Source organism: Eleutherodactylus coqui, chromosome 4, assembly GCF_035609145.1.
Source record: "Eleutherodactylus coqui strain aEleCoq1 chromosome 4, aEleCoq1.hap1, whole genome shotgun sequence".
In the NCBI taxonomy this organism is placed as follows: domain Eukaryota; kingdom Metazoa; phylum Chordata; class Amphibia; order Anura; family Eleutherodactylidae; genus Eleutherodactylus; species Eleutherodactylus coqui.
Window position 1 is genome coordinate 214,699,502 of NC_089840.1, and position 13,324 is coordinate 214,712,825.

At 44.4% G+C, this 13,324-nt stretch overlaps 1 protein-coding gene across 2 annotated transcripts in view; it reads right to left on the reverse strand.

Annotated features, from left to right (window-relative positions):
- The window catches only part of KIF20B (kinesin family member 20B), a 106,212-nt gene extending 93,158 nt beyond the window's left edge, over positions 1-13,054 (reverse strand). For both annotated transcript variants that reach the window (XM_066600724.1, XM_066600723.1), the window contains exons 1-5: positions 12,968-13,054; positions 7,695-7,861; positions 5,631-5,720; positions 4,154-4,273; positions 3,927-4,065 (exon numbers count right to left, since the gene is read on the reverse strand). In XM_066600724.1, coding sequence (XP_066456821.1) covers positions 3,927-4,065; positions 4,154-4,273; positions 5,631-5,720; positions 7,695-7,856 — 511 coding nt within the window. In that variant the 5' untranslated portion in view covers positions 7,857-7,861; positions 12,968-13,054. The remainder of the gene's footprint in view (positions 1-3,926; positions 4,066-4,153; positions 4,274-5,630; positions 5,721-7,694; positions 7,862-12,967) is intronic.
- Positions 13,055-13,324: the final 270 nt, after the last annotated feature.

The following is a 13,324-nucleotide window of genomic DNA, read 5'->3' on the forward strand; positions in this document are numbered from 1 at the left end:
CAAACTACTGCGGGAGCATCAAACGAGATTGTCCTCAGCAAGTACACAGATGTAAGAGCTACAAATTCCTCCCTGAAGAGAATCTAAATTAGTTTTGCGCAAATTTTATGCTTAAGTGTTTAATTTGTACTATTTCAAAATTGTAGACAAATTCTGATGCAATCATATGTTAGAGTTTTTACTGCATTATATAAAATTATATTCTCACCAGGATGATGCCCAAGAAGACATTCTACTTCGTTTTGTTAAACTAAATGTTGAAAATTTTACATTAAGATGAAAACCTAAAATCTTGAATTGCAAAAAAAAAAAAATTTAAAAAAAATGTAGCTTTCAGAGGAAAAAAAAAAAAAAAAAAAAAAAAAAAAAAAAAAATCATTTCAGATTTGAGATCGGCACACTCATATTAAGAACTAGCGTGTTTACGGATGCGACAAAAATTGTGTTCCCCAGTGTCATCTTCCTGATGTGAAATGCTCATAACACACATTTAATTTTCAAAAAATAAAAAGTTCTAATAAAATCCTATCCGTTCCTTTTCTGTTGAGTAATTCCAATGAAACCACAAGTGCGCTTTCCCATCCAAAATAAATAAGAGCTGGGAGTGGCAGGAAAATTAAATGGCAGTGGATGGCAGGGAAATTAAGTCCTGGAAACGCCCTTTAACCCTTTCCAATCCACTTGATCCATCTGGCTGGGAATCTAAAACAAGATAAAATAAGCCATATTTGCCCATTTAAAATAGCCCCCCCAGAGCAGAGTAAAAGACCACTTCTACAGCAGTCACAGAAGCTACCACTTCACCACTGAAGCCTGCGATTGGCTATTCTACTGTTATGAACAACTCTTAAGCATGTCTGAGATCAGAGTGCAGTGTGCAGCGAGATGTGACCGGGGACCGCTGTAAACTGTTCCTGGTCACATGATCACTGTTATCCATTGATAACGGTGATCACGTAAAGTTAAAAAAAATTTCAAATAAAAAGTTTAAAAAGTTAGTTTTATCTCACCTTATGGATCATATCCATAAGGGGAGATGAAATTACATAGCTAAAAAAGGTCCCCGGGCATGTCTCCCGATGGGATCTTTATCCGTGGACCTTACACCCTGGCTTTGGCACATGCGCCCTGTCAGCAAGCTGGCAGATGCATGCACAAAAGTCAAGGATTGCTCAGGAAATTTAAAGTCTCACAGTTCCTAGCCAACAAAAGTAACTGAGAGCCTGGAGAGGTTACGGGGGGCCAGTTGAAGTTGAAGTTTCATCAGTTTCAAAAATGAAATTTTATTTTTTCTCCTCTTAATTGCATTAATTCCTGGAAGAAAAAAAAAAAACAAAAAACTAGAGTAAGAATACTCCTGACCCCCCTCAGTGAATACATTATGTGGTGTAGTTTTTAAAATGGGGTCATTTGTGGGGGTATCATTGTGACACCTATGAGTCTTTGCAATCTTAGCTTGGTGTAGGAAAACAAAGTGTTCCTCAAAATGCTGAAAAGTAATGTTAAATTTGTACGTCTCCTAAATGGTAAAAAAAAAAAAAAGGGGGGTTTCATGTGTGCGTCCAGAATAAAGTAAACAGATATATATTTCTATCTTGCCAAAAATGTAAACAGTATGTTTGCACATATTTGAGATATTGCAATTGAAAATTCTTTTCTTCCACAATTTTCCCAATTTTGGCACTTTTAATAAATATTCATAAACTCTATTGGACTATTTTCACCACCTAGATGAAGTACAACATGTGGCGAAAAAACAATGTCAGAATCACTTGGATATGCAAAACCTTTACGGAGTTATTCTATTTTAAAGAGACATGTCAGATATCCAAAATTTGGCTCCGCCACGAAGGCATAAACAGGCTTCGTCACTAAGGGGTTAAAGACACTGAATAGCACTCGTATGCCATGCGAGCAAGACTGCTTTGTTGTTTCCCATTGCGATAATTAATTACCAAGAGGCCAAAGTGAATTACGTTAAGAAACTATTTTAAACATTACAAATGATAAAGCATAAGTGAGGAGGAGGAGGAGATCTCACTTGATTAACATTCACCATATTAGGATAAAGAGTTAGTTGCTCAATACTCCAATGGTAAATTCACACACTGCAGAATCACTAAGGGCATCAGCATTTGCACTGCAGCCTTCACTCTCTGCAATATACAGGGTGAAATGTGCATGTAAGACTTGCTGTGTAATCTGCACTGGAAAGCTTGCAGTGTGCGGACTCTGCCCAATAGGGGGCTAAACAGTTTTATAAAAGCAAAGCAGCTCAGCCATCTCATCTTTGTCAATGCAATCTATGTGAAAAGCTTCCTATGGAGACAGGGCGCCATCTTGTGCCTAGAATGGAGAATTACATTTACTAACACAGACCTGACAACACCACAGAAACTGAAAACCTCCCGTGGTCACTACAAGCAGGAGACGCTACCCTGCCTCAATAGCAGTCGCAACATTTTACTGTCATGTACATTTCCAGAAAGGTTATACTTCTTTGTTGCACCTATGACTCGTAGAACATGGGCTAATGCCCACGAACGAATTTCTGCAGTGTTTCCCTCGGCGGAAATCCGCAGCTATTAGGTTATTCTTGTATTAATGGAGACCGCAGAATTTACGCGATCACTCACGTTTTTAAACACGATACTCCTGCGGCGTAAATCCGCAGGCGTACCCTGCTCAGTCTGTGGGCATGAGCCTTAAAAGTCTTCACACAATTTATTATGGGCACGCTTCCACGTAGAAGGAAATGGTGCAGATTGTTTGCAATGGAAAATCTGCATCAAAAACTACGTGAAATAAGTACCGTTGGTCTAGATTATGACAGATTTTAGAATGGATTTTTTCTCACAGCCAATTTACACCGTTATCAGCTACTGTGTTTCCCCCAAAATAAAACAGTGTATTATTTTTTGCCCCAAAAGAGGCACGGGGTCTTATTTTCAGGGGGTGTCTTATCCTCACCCAGCAGGCGCAGTGCGAGTCTCTCCCGCTGGTCTCCGGCAGGCTTCAGTGTAGTCTAACGCAGACAGAGCATCTCTTCCTGGTAACATGGCTTGAATATACTGTCTCCCGCAAGCAATTGCTCCGATTAGTTCACAAGTCACACTTCCCGCCGCTTGATGAATCAATCACAGACATTCATTGAATGGCTGTGATTGGTTCGTGAGCGCTGCCTCAGCCAATCAGAGCAATTGCTGACAGCAGGCGTGGTATTTAAGTCACATTACCAGAAAGAGATGCTCTGTCTGGGTTGGGGGCTGCACGGAAGACTGCAGCAGCACCAGAGGGACCTGGACAGCGCCTGCTAGGCGAGTATCGTTTTGGTTTGTTTTTTTCCCCCGTAGTGTAGCTAGGGCTTATTTTTGGGGTAGAGCTTATATTTCAAGCCATTTTGATTTAGGTTTGCTGTCAGTGAAGGAAAATATTTGTTTATATCCAAAAGGCAGAGCTAGTCCTGCTCACAGCGCTGTAATGGATACAGTCATTTCCAGTCCAGGCAATGATCTATCGGCAAAAACAGTTTAGTAGCCCCTGCGTAGTTTGTTACAGTGTATCAGTTGGAGTCCAGGCTGTTTTTCTCAGAGTATTGTTTAAACTGAATACAACTGTATCTACTTTCCAAGCTCCACAAAATACCAGATGCAGCAGAGGAGCACGCCGCGCTATTCTGTCCAGTAAAATCCCAAGTGTCAAGATAAAAACCCATCAGACGTCATCTATAATAGAAGGGTATATTAGGTGTTGCCAATGACAAAGTGCCAGTTTTAGGCTTTCCATTATTTTCATTCAACATACCACAAAAATAGCGCAGGTGTGAACTGAAGACTTAGCCAAAACCTGATCTAGGTATGTAGAGGTTTGCATCCTCTGTTAGGTTGTGGCAATGAAGACAATTATCTCTGCACTGTGGAGCTTACCTTGGAAAGTAAACGTTTTACCAGCATTGGTGACACCGTACGTAAAGATGAGACGATTGTGTCCTTTCATGAAGTCAGTCACTTGCTTCTTTATAGTACCTTCGAAGAAACCACTTTGCGTCGTTTCAGGACCAAAGACCTGTTAACGATACAGTAACCATTATTTTACATAAAGCATAACATCTTGCTCAAGTTACAGAATACGTTATCAGTGGTAAGGCTCTTACATGAGTAAAGGTGAACTTCTGCGCCACTGAACTGCTAGCTCGATCACTCAGTCGGCAAGCCTGGGAACTGATAGGAGGCTTCACCAGCACACTGCAGGGATCAGGGATGCTGACACAATCCTAAAAAAAAACACCAACAAGATTACTGCAAAAAGAGCCTAAATTAAAATGGTTTTGGAAAAGCCCTTTAACCCCACTTTAACATATTGATGACCCATCCTCAGGTTAGGTCCTCAATATCAGATCACTGGGGTTCTAATACTCTATAATCCACTAGTCAGCTGTTTGAAGTGGTCATAGTACTTGGATGAAGGTGGCAGCCGCTTCACTTCATACCAGGCACAGCACTATACAATTCATCGTGGCTGTACCTTGTACAGCAGCTGAATCCCATTCGCCGTAATGAGACAGCTGCCCTTTGACCATGTGACCAATGAACCAGACGTCAATGGGCTCTTCAAACATATGATTGGTGGGGGTGCACCGCTAGAGATCCCACCAATGTGATACTGATGACCGATCCTGAGGAAAGGGTCATTAATATCTTAGCTATGGAAAACCCCTTTAGTGTAGGTTTACAGGTCGCTGACTTGCTGCAGATTTTGTCACAGCTCTGCAGCAGATTTCGCCCTTCCAATTGAATTCAAATAAAAAGTATGAAATCTGCTGCAGACATGCACCAAAATCCACGACAAAATCTGCAGCAAGTCAGCGTCCTGCAAACATACCCCTAAGGCGTGTTTACAAGTCACTGATTTGCTGCGGAATATCTGCGGTGGACGTTCTGCAGCATTTCCGCATTCAAAACAGTCAAAACCTACAGCTTCTGTGCAGGCACACTGCTTACCTCTGAAGTAGTCAGCAGTCGGAGCTTCCTTCACCCCACAGCGCTACGGGCCAGAGTGACCAGCAGCACTGGGCTTAGTACTGAAGAAGCAACAGCCAAAGACTTCAGAGACGAGCGCTGTGCCTGCTGAAATCAGCTGCAGGCATGCAACCAATTTCTGTCAAAATCCGCACAAATGTGGATCTTGACTGTTTTAGATGAGGAAATGCTGCAGAATTCTGCAGCATTTCGGTCACATGTAATCCCATCCTAAAGTAACTTTCGGACTGGGCTTTGCAGGATCCACCAGGAAAGCGCCCAGTGCATACAGCAAACATATCACATGGCTCCACTTTATCCCTATGGAGGCCACAAGTGTCACTTCAGCCTTTGTCATACACCTTCTGTTCCCTGCAAGGAACAGAGCAGCCTACCGTGCCATTCAATACAAAGACACTTGGGGAGGGGGGGGGGGGGGGGGGAATCATATTGTGCAGCTTATGTTTCTACTTCCTTCATTTGAGTCTAGAGGCAACAGATGCCACATTGTTCCTATGCTGCGGTATATGTTGAGAAATCCTCTAGTTTACATATGATGGACATTGCAAAATGCAGTGTGAAAATAGCCTTACCTCCAGCTGTGTCACTCACCTGAGATTCTTTCTGTTCATTCTCTGTCCCAGTAAAGGGTCGTATGCGGAGGTAGACCTGCATGGGCTCTTTACCATCCAATGAACTATTCTGGAAGTAAACAATATGCAAACTGACTGATCAACTGCCGCCCTCAAACCATCATTACAATATACAGTCGTACAGTAGACCGACATGCTGTGAAACAGATTAAACCAAGGTCTGCATTTCATGGGATCTGCCTGACATTATAGCAACCTGACTAAAGGCTCTTTTACACTTACCAAGGATCGGGCATGAACCTTCACCTGCCTGATCATCAGCCCGTCTGAACACACTGACAATCAGCCAAAGATCAAGCAAGAACTTGTTCAACAGCCGAGTGGATTTTCTCATGTCAGCGGCACATTCCCAGAAGTAAACCGGAGATATGCTATGTGGAAATGAACAATCATAGCAACGATTGTTCATCCCCCGTATTTGTGATCATCTGTCCATGTAAAAACAAAGGAAACCGGTCATGTCCTATAAACACCATAAACTAAGCTTTGGTGCTTATAGGATAGGGAACGAGGAATCCACAGATAAGCTTCTTATGCTTGCTGGCCTCCCCATTCCCACACTGTCATTGGTGGAAGTCAGTGTTCAGTCATGGCCGTGTCGGATTCCAACGAGCCAAAGATGCACCCGCTTGTCCATACAGGGTTGGTCTAGCAGGCACTTTGTAGCGCTCAAAGTCTGCTAGACACGCTACTCTACTAGATTTAGGCGATATGAATCTCTTAGGAGGAAACCTAGCAGGCGCTTGTTAGTGCTCATGTTAGCACAGATGTCAGCATACGTCATTAGATTGTTTTCTAGCAGGCACTTTTCAGTGCCGACGAAGTTTGCTAGAGGCATGAATCTGGTGAGTAGACCTAAAAGTTTACATCAAGACAGCATGAGTAGAACTGATCTTATTAGGTTAAACCGTCCATCAAATCAGCAGTTTCCACTAGATAGCTTCCAAGAAGATATCAAAGGAAGCACTGTTATTGCAAATACCCAGTAGGGGGGGCAGGGAGGAGTACTAGCAGATACCCACATACCAAAACTAGGGTGTACTTAGACCTAAGTTGAATCCACTCCTCAGCTGCACCAGAGCCAACGACTTAGCGGTGATGTCAGCCGCTTGTCCATACAGGCTGCACCAGAGCCAACGAGTTAGCAGTCATGTCAGCCGCTTGTCCATACAGGCTGCACCAGAGCCAACGAGTTAGCAGTGATGTCATCCGCTTGTCCATACAGGCTGCACCAGAGCCAACGAGTTAGCAGTGATGTCACCCGCTTGTCCATACAGGCTGCACCAGAGCCAACGAGTTAGCAGTCATGTCACCCGCTTGTCCATACAGGCTGCACCAGAGCCAACGAGTTAGCAGTGATGTCACCCGCTTGTCCATACAGGCTGGACGAGAGCCAACGAGTTAGCAGTGATGTCACCCGCTTGTCCATACAGGCTGCACCAGAGCCAACGAGTTAGCAGTGATGTCACCCGCTTGTCCATACAGGCTGCACCAGAGCCAACGAGTTAGCAGTCATGTCACCCGCTTGTCCATACAGGCTGCACCAGAGCCAACGAGTTAGCAGTGATGTCACCCGCTTGTCCATACAGGCTGCACCAGAGCCAACGAGTTAGCAGTCATGTCACCCGCTTGTCCATACAGGCTGCACCAGAGCCAACGAGTTAGCAGTGATGTCACCCGCTTGTCCATACAGGCTGCACCAGAGCCAACGAGTTAGCAGTGATGTCATCCGCTTGTCCATACAGGCTGCACCAGAGCCAACGAGTTAGCAGTGATGTCACCCGCTTGTCCATACAGGCTGCACCAGAGCCAACGAGTTAGCAGTCATGTCACCCGCTTGTCCATACAGGCTGCACCAGAGCCAACGAGTTAGCAGTGATGTCACCCGCTTGTCCATACAGGCTGGACGAGAGCCAACGAGTTAGCAGTGATGTCACCCGCTTTGTCAAACAAGAATCGGCTTGTCTAAACGGACCCTTAGTGAGACTACAAATAAACGATTCATAACCATCATCATCCTTACCCGGGTGGAATTACATACAGTATCCTCCTGTAGTAAGAACTGCTGCGATAGGTTTGTCCGGATGTCTTCAAGCTCTTGAGGAGATCCTCTTTCTGGCTTGGTTATGTCAATTCCAAGATATGAGGGTCTCGGAGGTGCGTGGCTGCCATCAGACGGCTCCATGGTTACTAGAAAGAGCACAGAGGAAAAAAATAAATCTGAATGAAACCCGCACACAGGACAGCGCACAGTATGGGGCTACAGCACGCTAGTGGTGGCGTGTTCCAGTTCCATGTAACGTGGACTTGCACTACAATCATGAGTCTATAGACTGGAGCTATTTTGTAGTGCAATCCTCTGGATCCAGCGAGTCGTATCCTTTTACACCTGCAGATTTTCGAAGTGTGGATCCATATTTTTGCGAGCTGATCAGGGCTCACTCAGATCCATTGAGCAATCAGCACTACCAAATAGTCATTGGGACGATCGGTTGGGCACACGGCTCCATTGTTGTGAGCAGCATGTCCCCATTTACACAGGGCAATATGGCGAGTAAACCATTGATTTTTGGTGCCACGTTAAGGGGTGATCAGCCAACAAGTGAGCATTTGCGCGTCCGACAGCGGCCATGATCGGGTGGACGAATCTTCCGTGTGACAGGCCCTTTATGTTCAGGCTGCAGCTGTCGCTCAATAGGTAAACTTTCAGCCTCCCTACGTTTTGCCGAGCGCATGTGTGAGTGTGGCCTTAGGCGCCCTTCTCCATAGACATAATTTAAAGTATAGCATTCAGGCAACCCACTGGTCAACTTACTCTGGTCCGAGAGCCACATGGTCATACTAAATCAAGGGCCATAGTCAAATGTAAAGGGGCATTGCCACCAGGGCCATATGCTGTATGGCATACTGAAGTGCTATGTAACAAGCAATGTTGCCTGCGGCACTTTTAATCCCCTACCTGACAGAGGAATAGAGGCCGTTGCTGAAAATGGCTCTCTACTTCCATGAACTACAACGAAGCCAGCGATATGCATGTATGGACACCTCAGCTAGTGCTTTCGGGGGTCAGGAGCCCCATATGCTGACAATATAGGGGTTCCATCGTTATTTGACCTGTTCATGCTTGTGTGCTACTCTTCTGACACCATTCATAGATTTGAGTAGCCACCAGACCCTGGCAAACACGTCTGCAATGAGGTGACTAATGGCGACTTCTTGCTCAGTGTAAACAGGCAGTCCATTTATGAACGACTGCCTGTTTATAGCGAATGGAGGCTGGAAATGCTCTGGTGTGAAAGCACAAGAGCCACAGTCGTAGGAGTTGTTGTTGGTGCTTAACCCTGTCACCACCTGGGTTTGGGAGCCGATCCTGCTCTATACAACGCAGGTGCCAGTTGTTTCTTACAGCTGACACCTGCAATCAGCACTACCACTGTGATCAGCTCCCCAGGATGCGATCATGGGGTACTTGATAGATTATGCCGTGATCTGACAACCAATGTAATTCTATACTGCAGAGGGATCAAACCAGTGCAAGCTCTTGTTGTCTGTGGGGATTAACCCTTTGCAATCCAATTTTGGATTCAGGGTTTCCTAGGGGACTTTCTCTTTCTGCCATTATACAATGGCGCCATCTGTTGGCTAGAGCCAGTACTGCGGTATGTGGCATGCTGGAGAGGTCCCCGACAACAGAGCGGCCAGTAATCTACAGTAAGAATACCCTGCCGGACGTCTTCCGACATCAGAGCTGTACAGCCCTCCATCGGAATGTCTTTAAACGTCAGGCAGTGGATTGGAAAGGGTTAAAAGTGTAAAAAGCAGTTAAAAAAAAGTTTTAATAATTGTTAAAAAAAATTTAAAGGTAATAAAAAGTTATAAAAAATTTAAAGGTAATAAGAAGAGCCGGACAGGTATGCAGGTTGGATTCTCCTGCGGGCTCCCACTTGCAGAATCTGACCCACCTGTGAACATGAGCTCCAATTTAAAAAAACTGAGTTTTTTGTTTTTGTCACTCCGTCTCGATGAAAAAAAGGTAATAAAAAGCCATCAAAAGGTCTTCTGTACTGCAAAATGGCATCAATAGAAGTTACACGACGTCCCGCAAAAAACACACAATTAGGTCTATCGTCTACAAGCGCTGCAGCGATCACATGCGTTTAGCCACGTGGCTGCTGCAGCCAATAGAAGGCCCGACAGGGATATCCCTTGGCCTTCTGGTCAGGTGACGTAGCGTTGGACCACCGAGACACGCTCCAGTGCTGTGGAAAGCCCCTTTAAGTGCCCCATGTAAAAGTATCCTAAATTCGATTTTACGCAAAGGGGATCCCCATTTGTAAGAGTACGGGATCCCACACACTTGCATTGCTTTAACGCGATTGTCAATGGGACTTTCTAATGTTAAAGACGCAGCGCAAGTTTGTGGGACGCGTTTGTAACATTAGGAAGCCCCATTGACAATCGCGTTAAAAATAAAAAAAAAATGTTAAAACCTCAAGTGTGTGGGGGCCCTTAGGGCCGATTACACTCTGCAATACATTTTTTAAAAATTTTCATAAAACAACAATAACAAATGTTTCTGTAAAATTAAAACAATTTTCAAGTTGTTTAACCCCTTAGTGACCACGTTTTTTTATTCCCCCCCCCCATTTAAAAAACAAAAAACAACAAAACATTACTCCTTTATTTATCCATCGACATCGCTGTATGAGGGCTTGGTTTTTGCGGGACGAGTTGTAGTTTTCAATGGTGCTATTTAATGCACCATATAATGTACTGAAAAACTTTTTCAAAGTTCTATGTGGAATAAAATGAAAAAGAAAAAAAAAGGATACAAAACAAAAATTCCACCATCTTTCGGTGCGTCTTGTTCCTACAGGCCACAAGCTGCAGCTGTAGTTTTTTTTTCTGCTATACTAATTTTTTCCAAAGACTTTTTTTTTTTTTTTTATTACCGTATATACCGGCGTATAAGGCGACGGGGCGTATAAGACGACCCCCCAACTTTCACCTTATACGCCGGTATACAGTGGAGAAAAAAAAAAAATCATTACTCACCTCCCCCGGCGTTCTGTCGCGCTCCGGCAGGATGTCACTCGCTCCTCGTCCCCGGCGCAGCATTGCTTTCTGAATGCGGGGCTTGAAATCCCCGCTTCCAGAAAGCTAATACACACGCCGGCAGCCAGTTACAGCCATTCAATGACATCATTGAATGGGTGTGATTGCTAACACGTGCGCCTTCAGCCAATCACAGCCATTCAATGATGTCATGGCTGCCGGCGTGTGTATTAGCTTTCTGGAAGCGGGGATTTCAAGCCCCGCATTCAGAAAGCAACGCTGCGCCGGGGACGAGGAGCGAGCGACATCCTGCCGGAGCGCGACAGAACGCCGGGGGAGGTGAGTAATGATTTTTTTTTTTTTATTTTACACTTTTTTTTTTTGTATTACCGGCGCATAAGACGACCCCCGACTGCAGAGCAGATTTTTCGGGGTTCAAAAGTCGTCTTATACGCCGGTATATACGGTATTTTCTGCGCGCAATAACTTTATTTATCCGTCAGCATAGTTGTGCGAGGGCTCATTTCTTGCGGGACGTCCTATAGTTCGCGTTAGTACCATTTTGATCTCTTTATTGCTTTTCTTGGAGACAGTGACAAAAAAAAAAAAAAGAGAGCACATTTCCGGCATCCATATTCATATATTATATATATATTTTTTTTTACCCTTCGGACAACGTTCACCGTGCGGGGTAAATAATTGATAGATCGGACTTTTTTGGATGCAGCGATACTAAACATGTATTTTTGTTTTCTGATTTTGATTCTTTTCTTTAGTCTGACCAATGACCTGTAAAAACACAGTTCATTAATCACAGCTTACTGCTGGATGATCCGCAGTGTTTCTGCCACGAGGAAACATACCCTATATGTTACATAAACCTACCCTTGTAGTGTTCAGTGAGCACACGGTGTGATTGTGAAATGGTTGCGCAATCGTTTTTCATTAAGCAGGTTAACAGCGAGCCGACTGGATTAATTGTGTAGGCATAATTCCAGAAAATACAATATAACGGCAATTGGATTACATTATTCCCCATAACTGGAAAACCTTACGTGGCAGAAAAAAAACGGATCTCACATTTGAATTCAGCCACTAAAGATACTATGAGCCGCTTATCTGTTACAAAAACATTCAAACAAGAGAAAATGAACCATAACCATTCCGTGTAAATGCGGACAACGATCAAATGACGAACGATAAATTGGTTTTTCGTTCGTTTTCGGTTTAAATACCAATCGCTCAGCCGCGCTGCTGATTGGAGCAGTTACTATTTAAATGCCTCGACCGATGTTCAGGGGTCCCACACTGCCCCCTGCAATAAGATTGCCGGTTGCTGTGAGGTTACCATGGCAGCCGGGGGCCTTCTGTCAGATTGTGGTATAATCTAATGCTATGGCATTACATTACACCCCAAGTCGTTGTCCCCTCCGGAGACAAAGGAAAAAAATAAGTTAGTTTTAAAAAGTTTTATTAATAATTTTAAAAAGTAATAAAGTTTAAATAAAAACACTTGCCATATGAAGAAAAAAAAAAAAACAGCAGCAGCATATTTGGAGTCTGTGAAAGCCCCATCTATTAAAGTAACGGTGGGCGTTGTCAGAAAGAAAGAAAAAGCCAGAATTGCGCTTTTTTGTCACCATTAAAAAAAATGTCGTATTTACTCCAAAATGGTATAAAAAAAATACACGGCACGGCCGATTTTGGTGCGTATTAAGCACCTCAAAAAGCGGTTGAGGTGAACAGGCCGGCACATATACGCATGAAGCCTGCGGCGCAAATACACAGGCCCCAAGCTAACCATTTTTTTTCCCCCATACGCAAATACACAGTGTATCTGCACCCAGGAGCGGGCAAAATACACAGGCATAACCAACTTTTGAGCGCAGTTCACTGCTCGCCACCTGCAGGAGACGCAATGACACTGCGTGCTGGCTGTGTGTCACCAATCGCCATCATGGCATGTATGTGCACATAATACACCTGCTGGGTCACAGAAATCAGCCACAACTCACATACAGCAGATCAGCGCTCCAGCAGTTGGAGAACTACAACTCCCAGCATGCCCTGGTAGCCTGCTACTGTTAAGGCACCCTGGGAGTTGTAGTTTTCTAACAGCTGCAGCGCCGCAGGTTAGAGGCACACAGGTCTATAGCAGCAGGGGCAGTAAATCCCAGTAGCTACACATGAAGACGTTACTATGGCCGCCAGAACCGGCCAGAGAACCGTTACCGCCCTTACCTAGTGTGGACACACAGTCCTCTGCACCTCGAAGCTCCGGCCGCTCTCACCGCTCTCCTGCCTCGAAACCGCCGTCTGTTTTCAAAAGTATCCAATCCGGAGTCGTCGACCGAACTGCATAGTGGGAAGAGGCGTGGCCTGACTGTTGTCACCGGGCAACCTGCCAGAGCGAGCACTAGAGGGAAAACTGTTCCAGAGAGCTGTGTCTTCCACATAGGAGCCATGTTGTCGACGATTTCTTCTTTCTATTTTTAACATTTTTTTAACCCCTTCAGGACACGGCCTATTTTGGCCATACGGACTAGATGACTTTTGTGTTTTGCGTGGCAAGCTTTTTATTGGTACCATTTTTGAGTA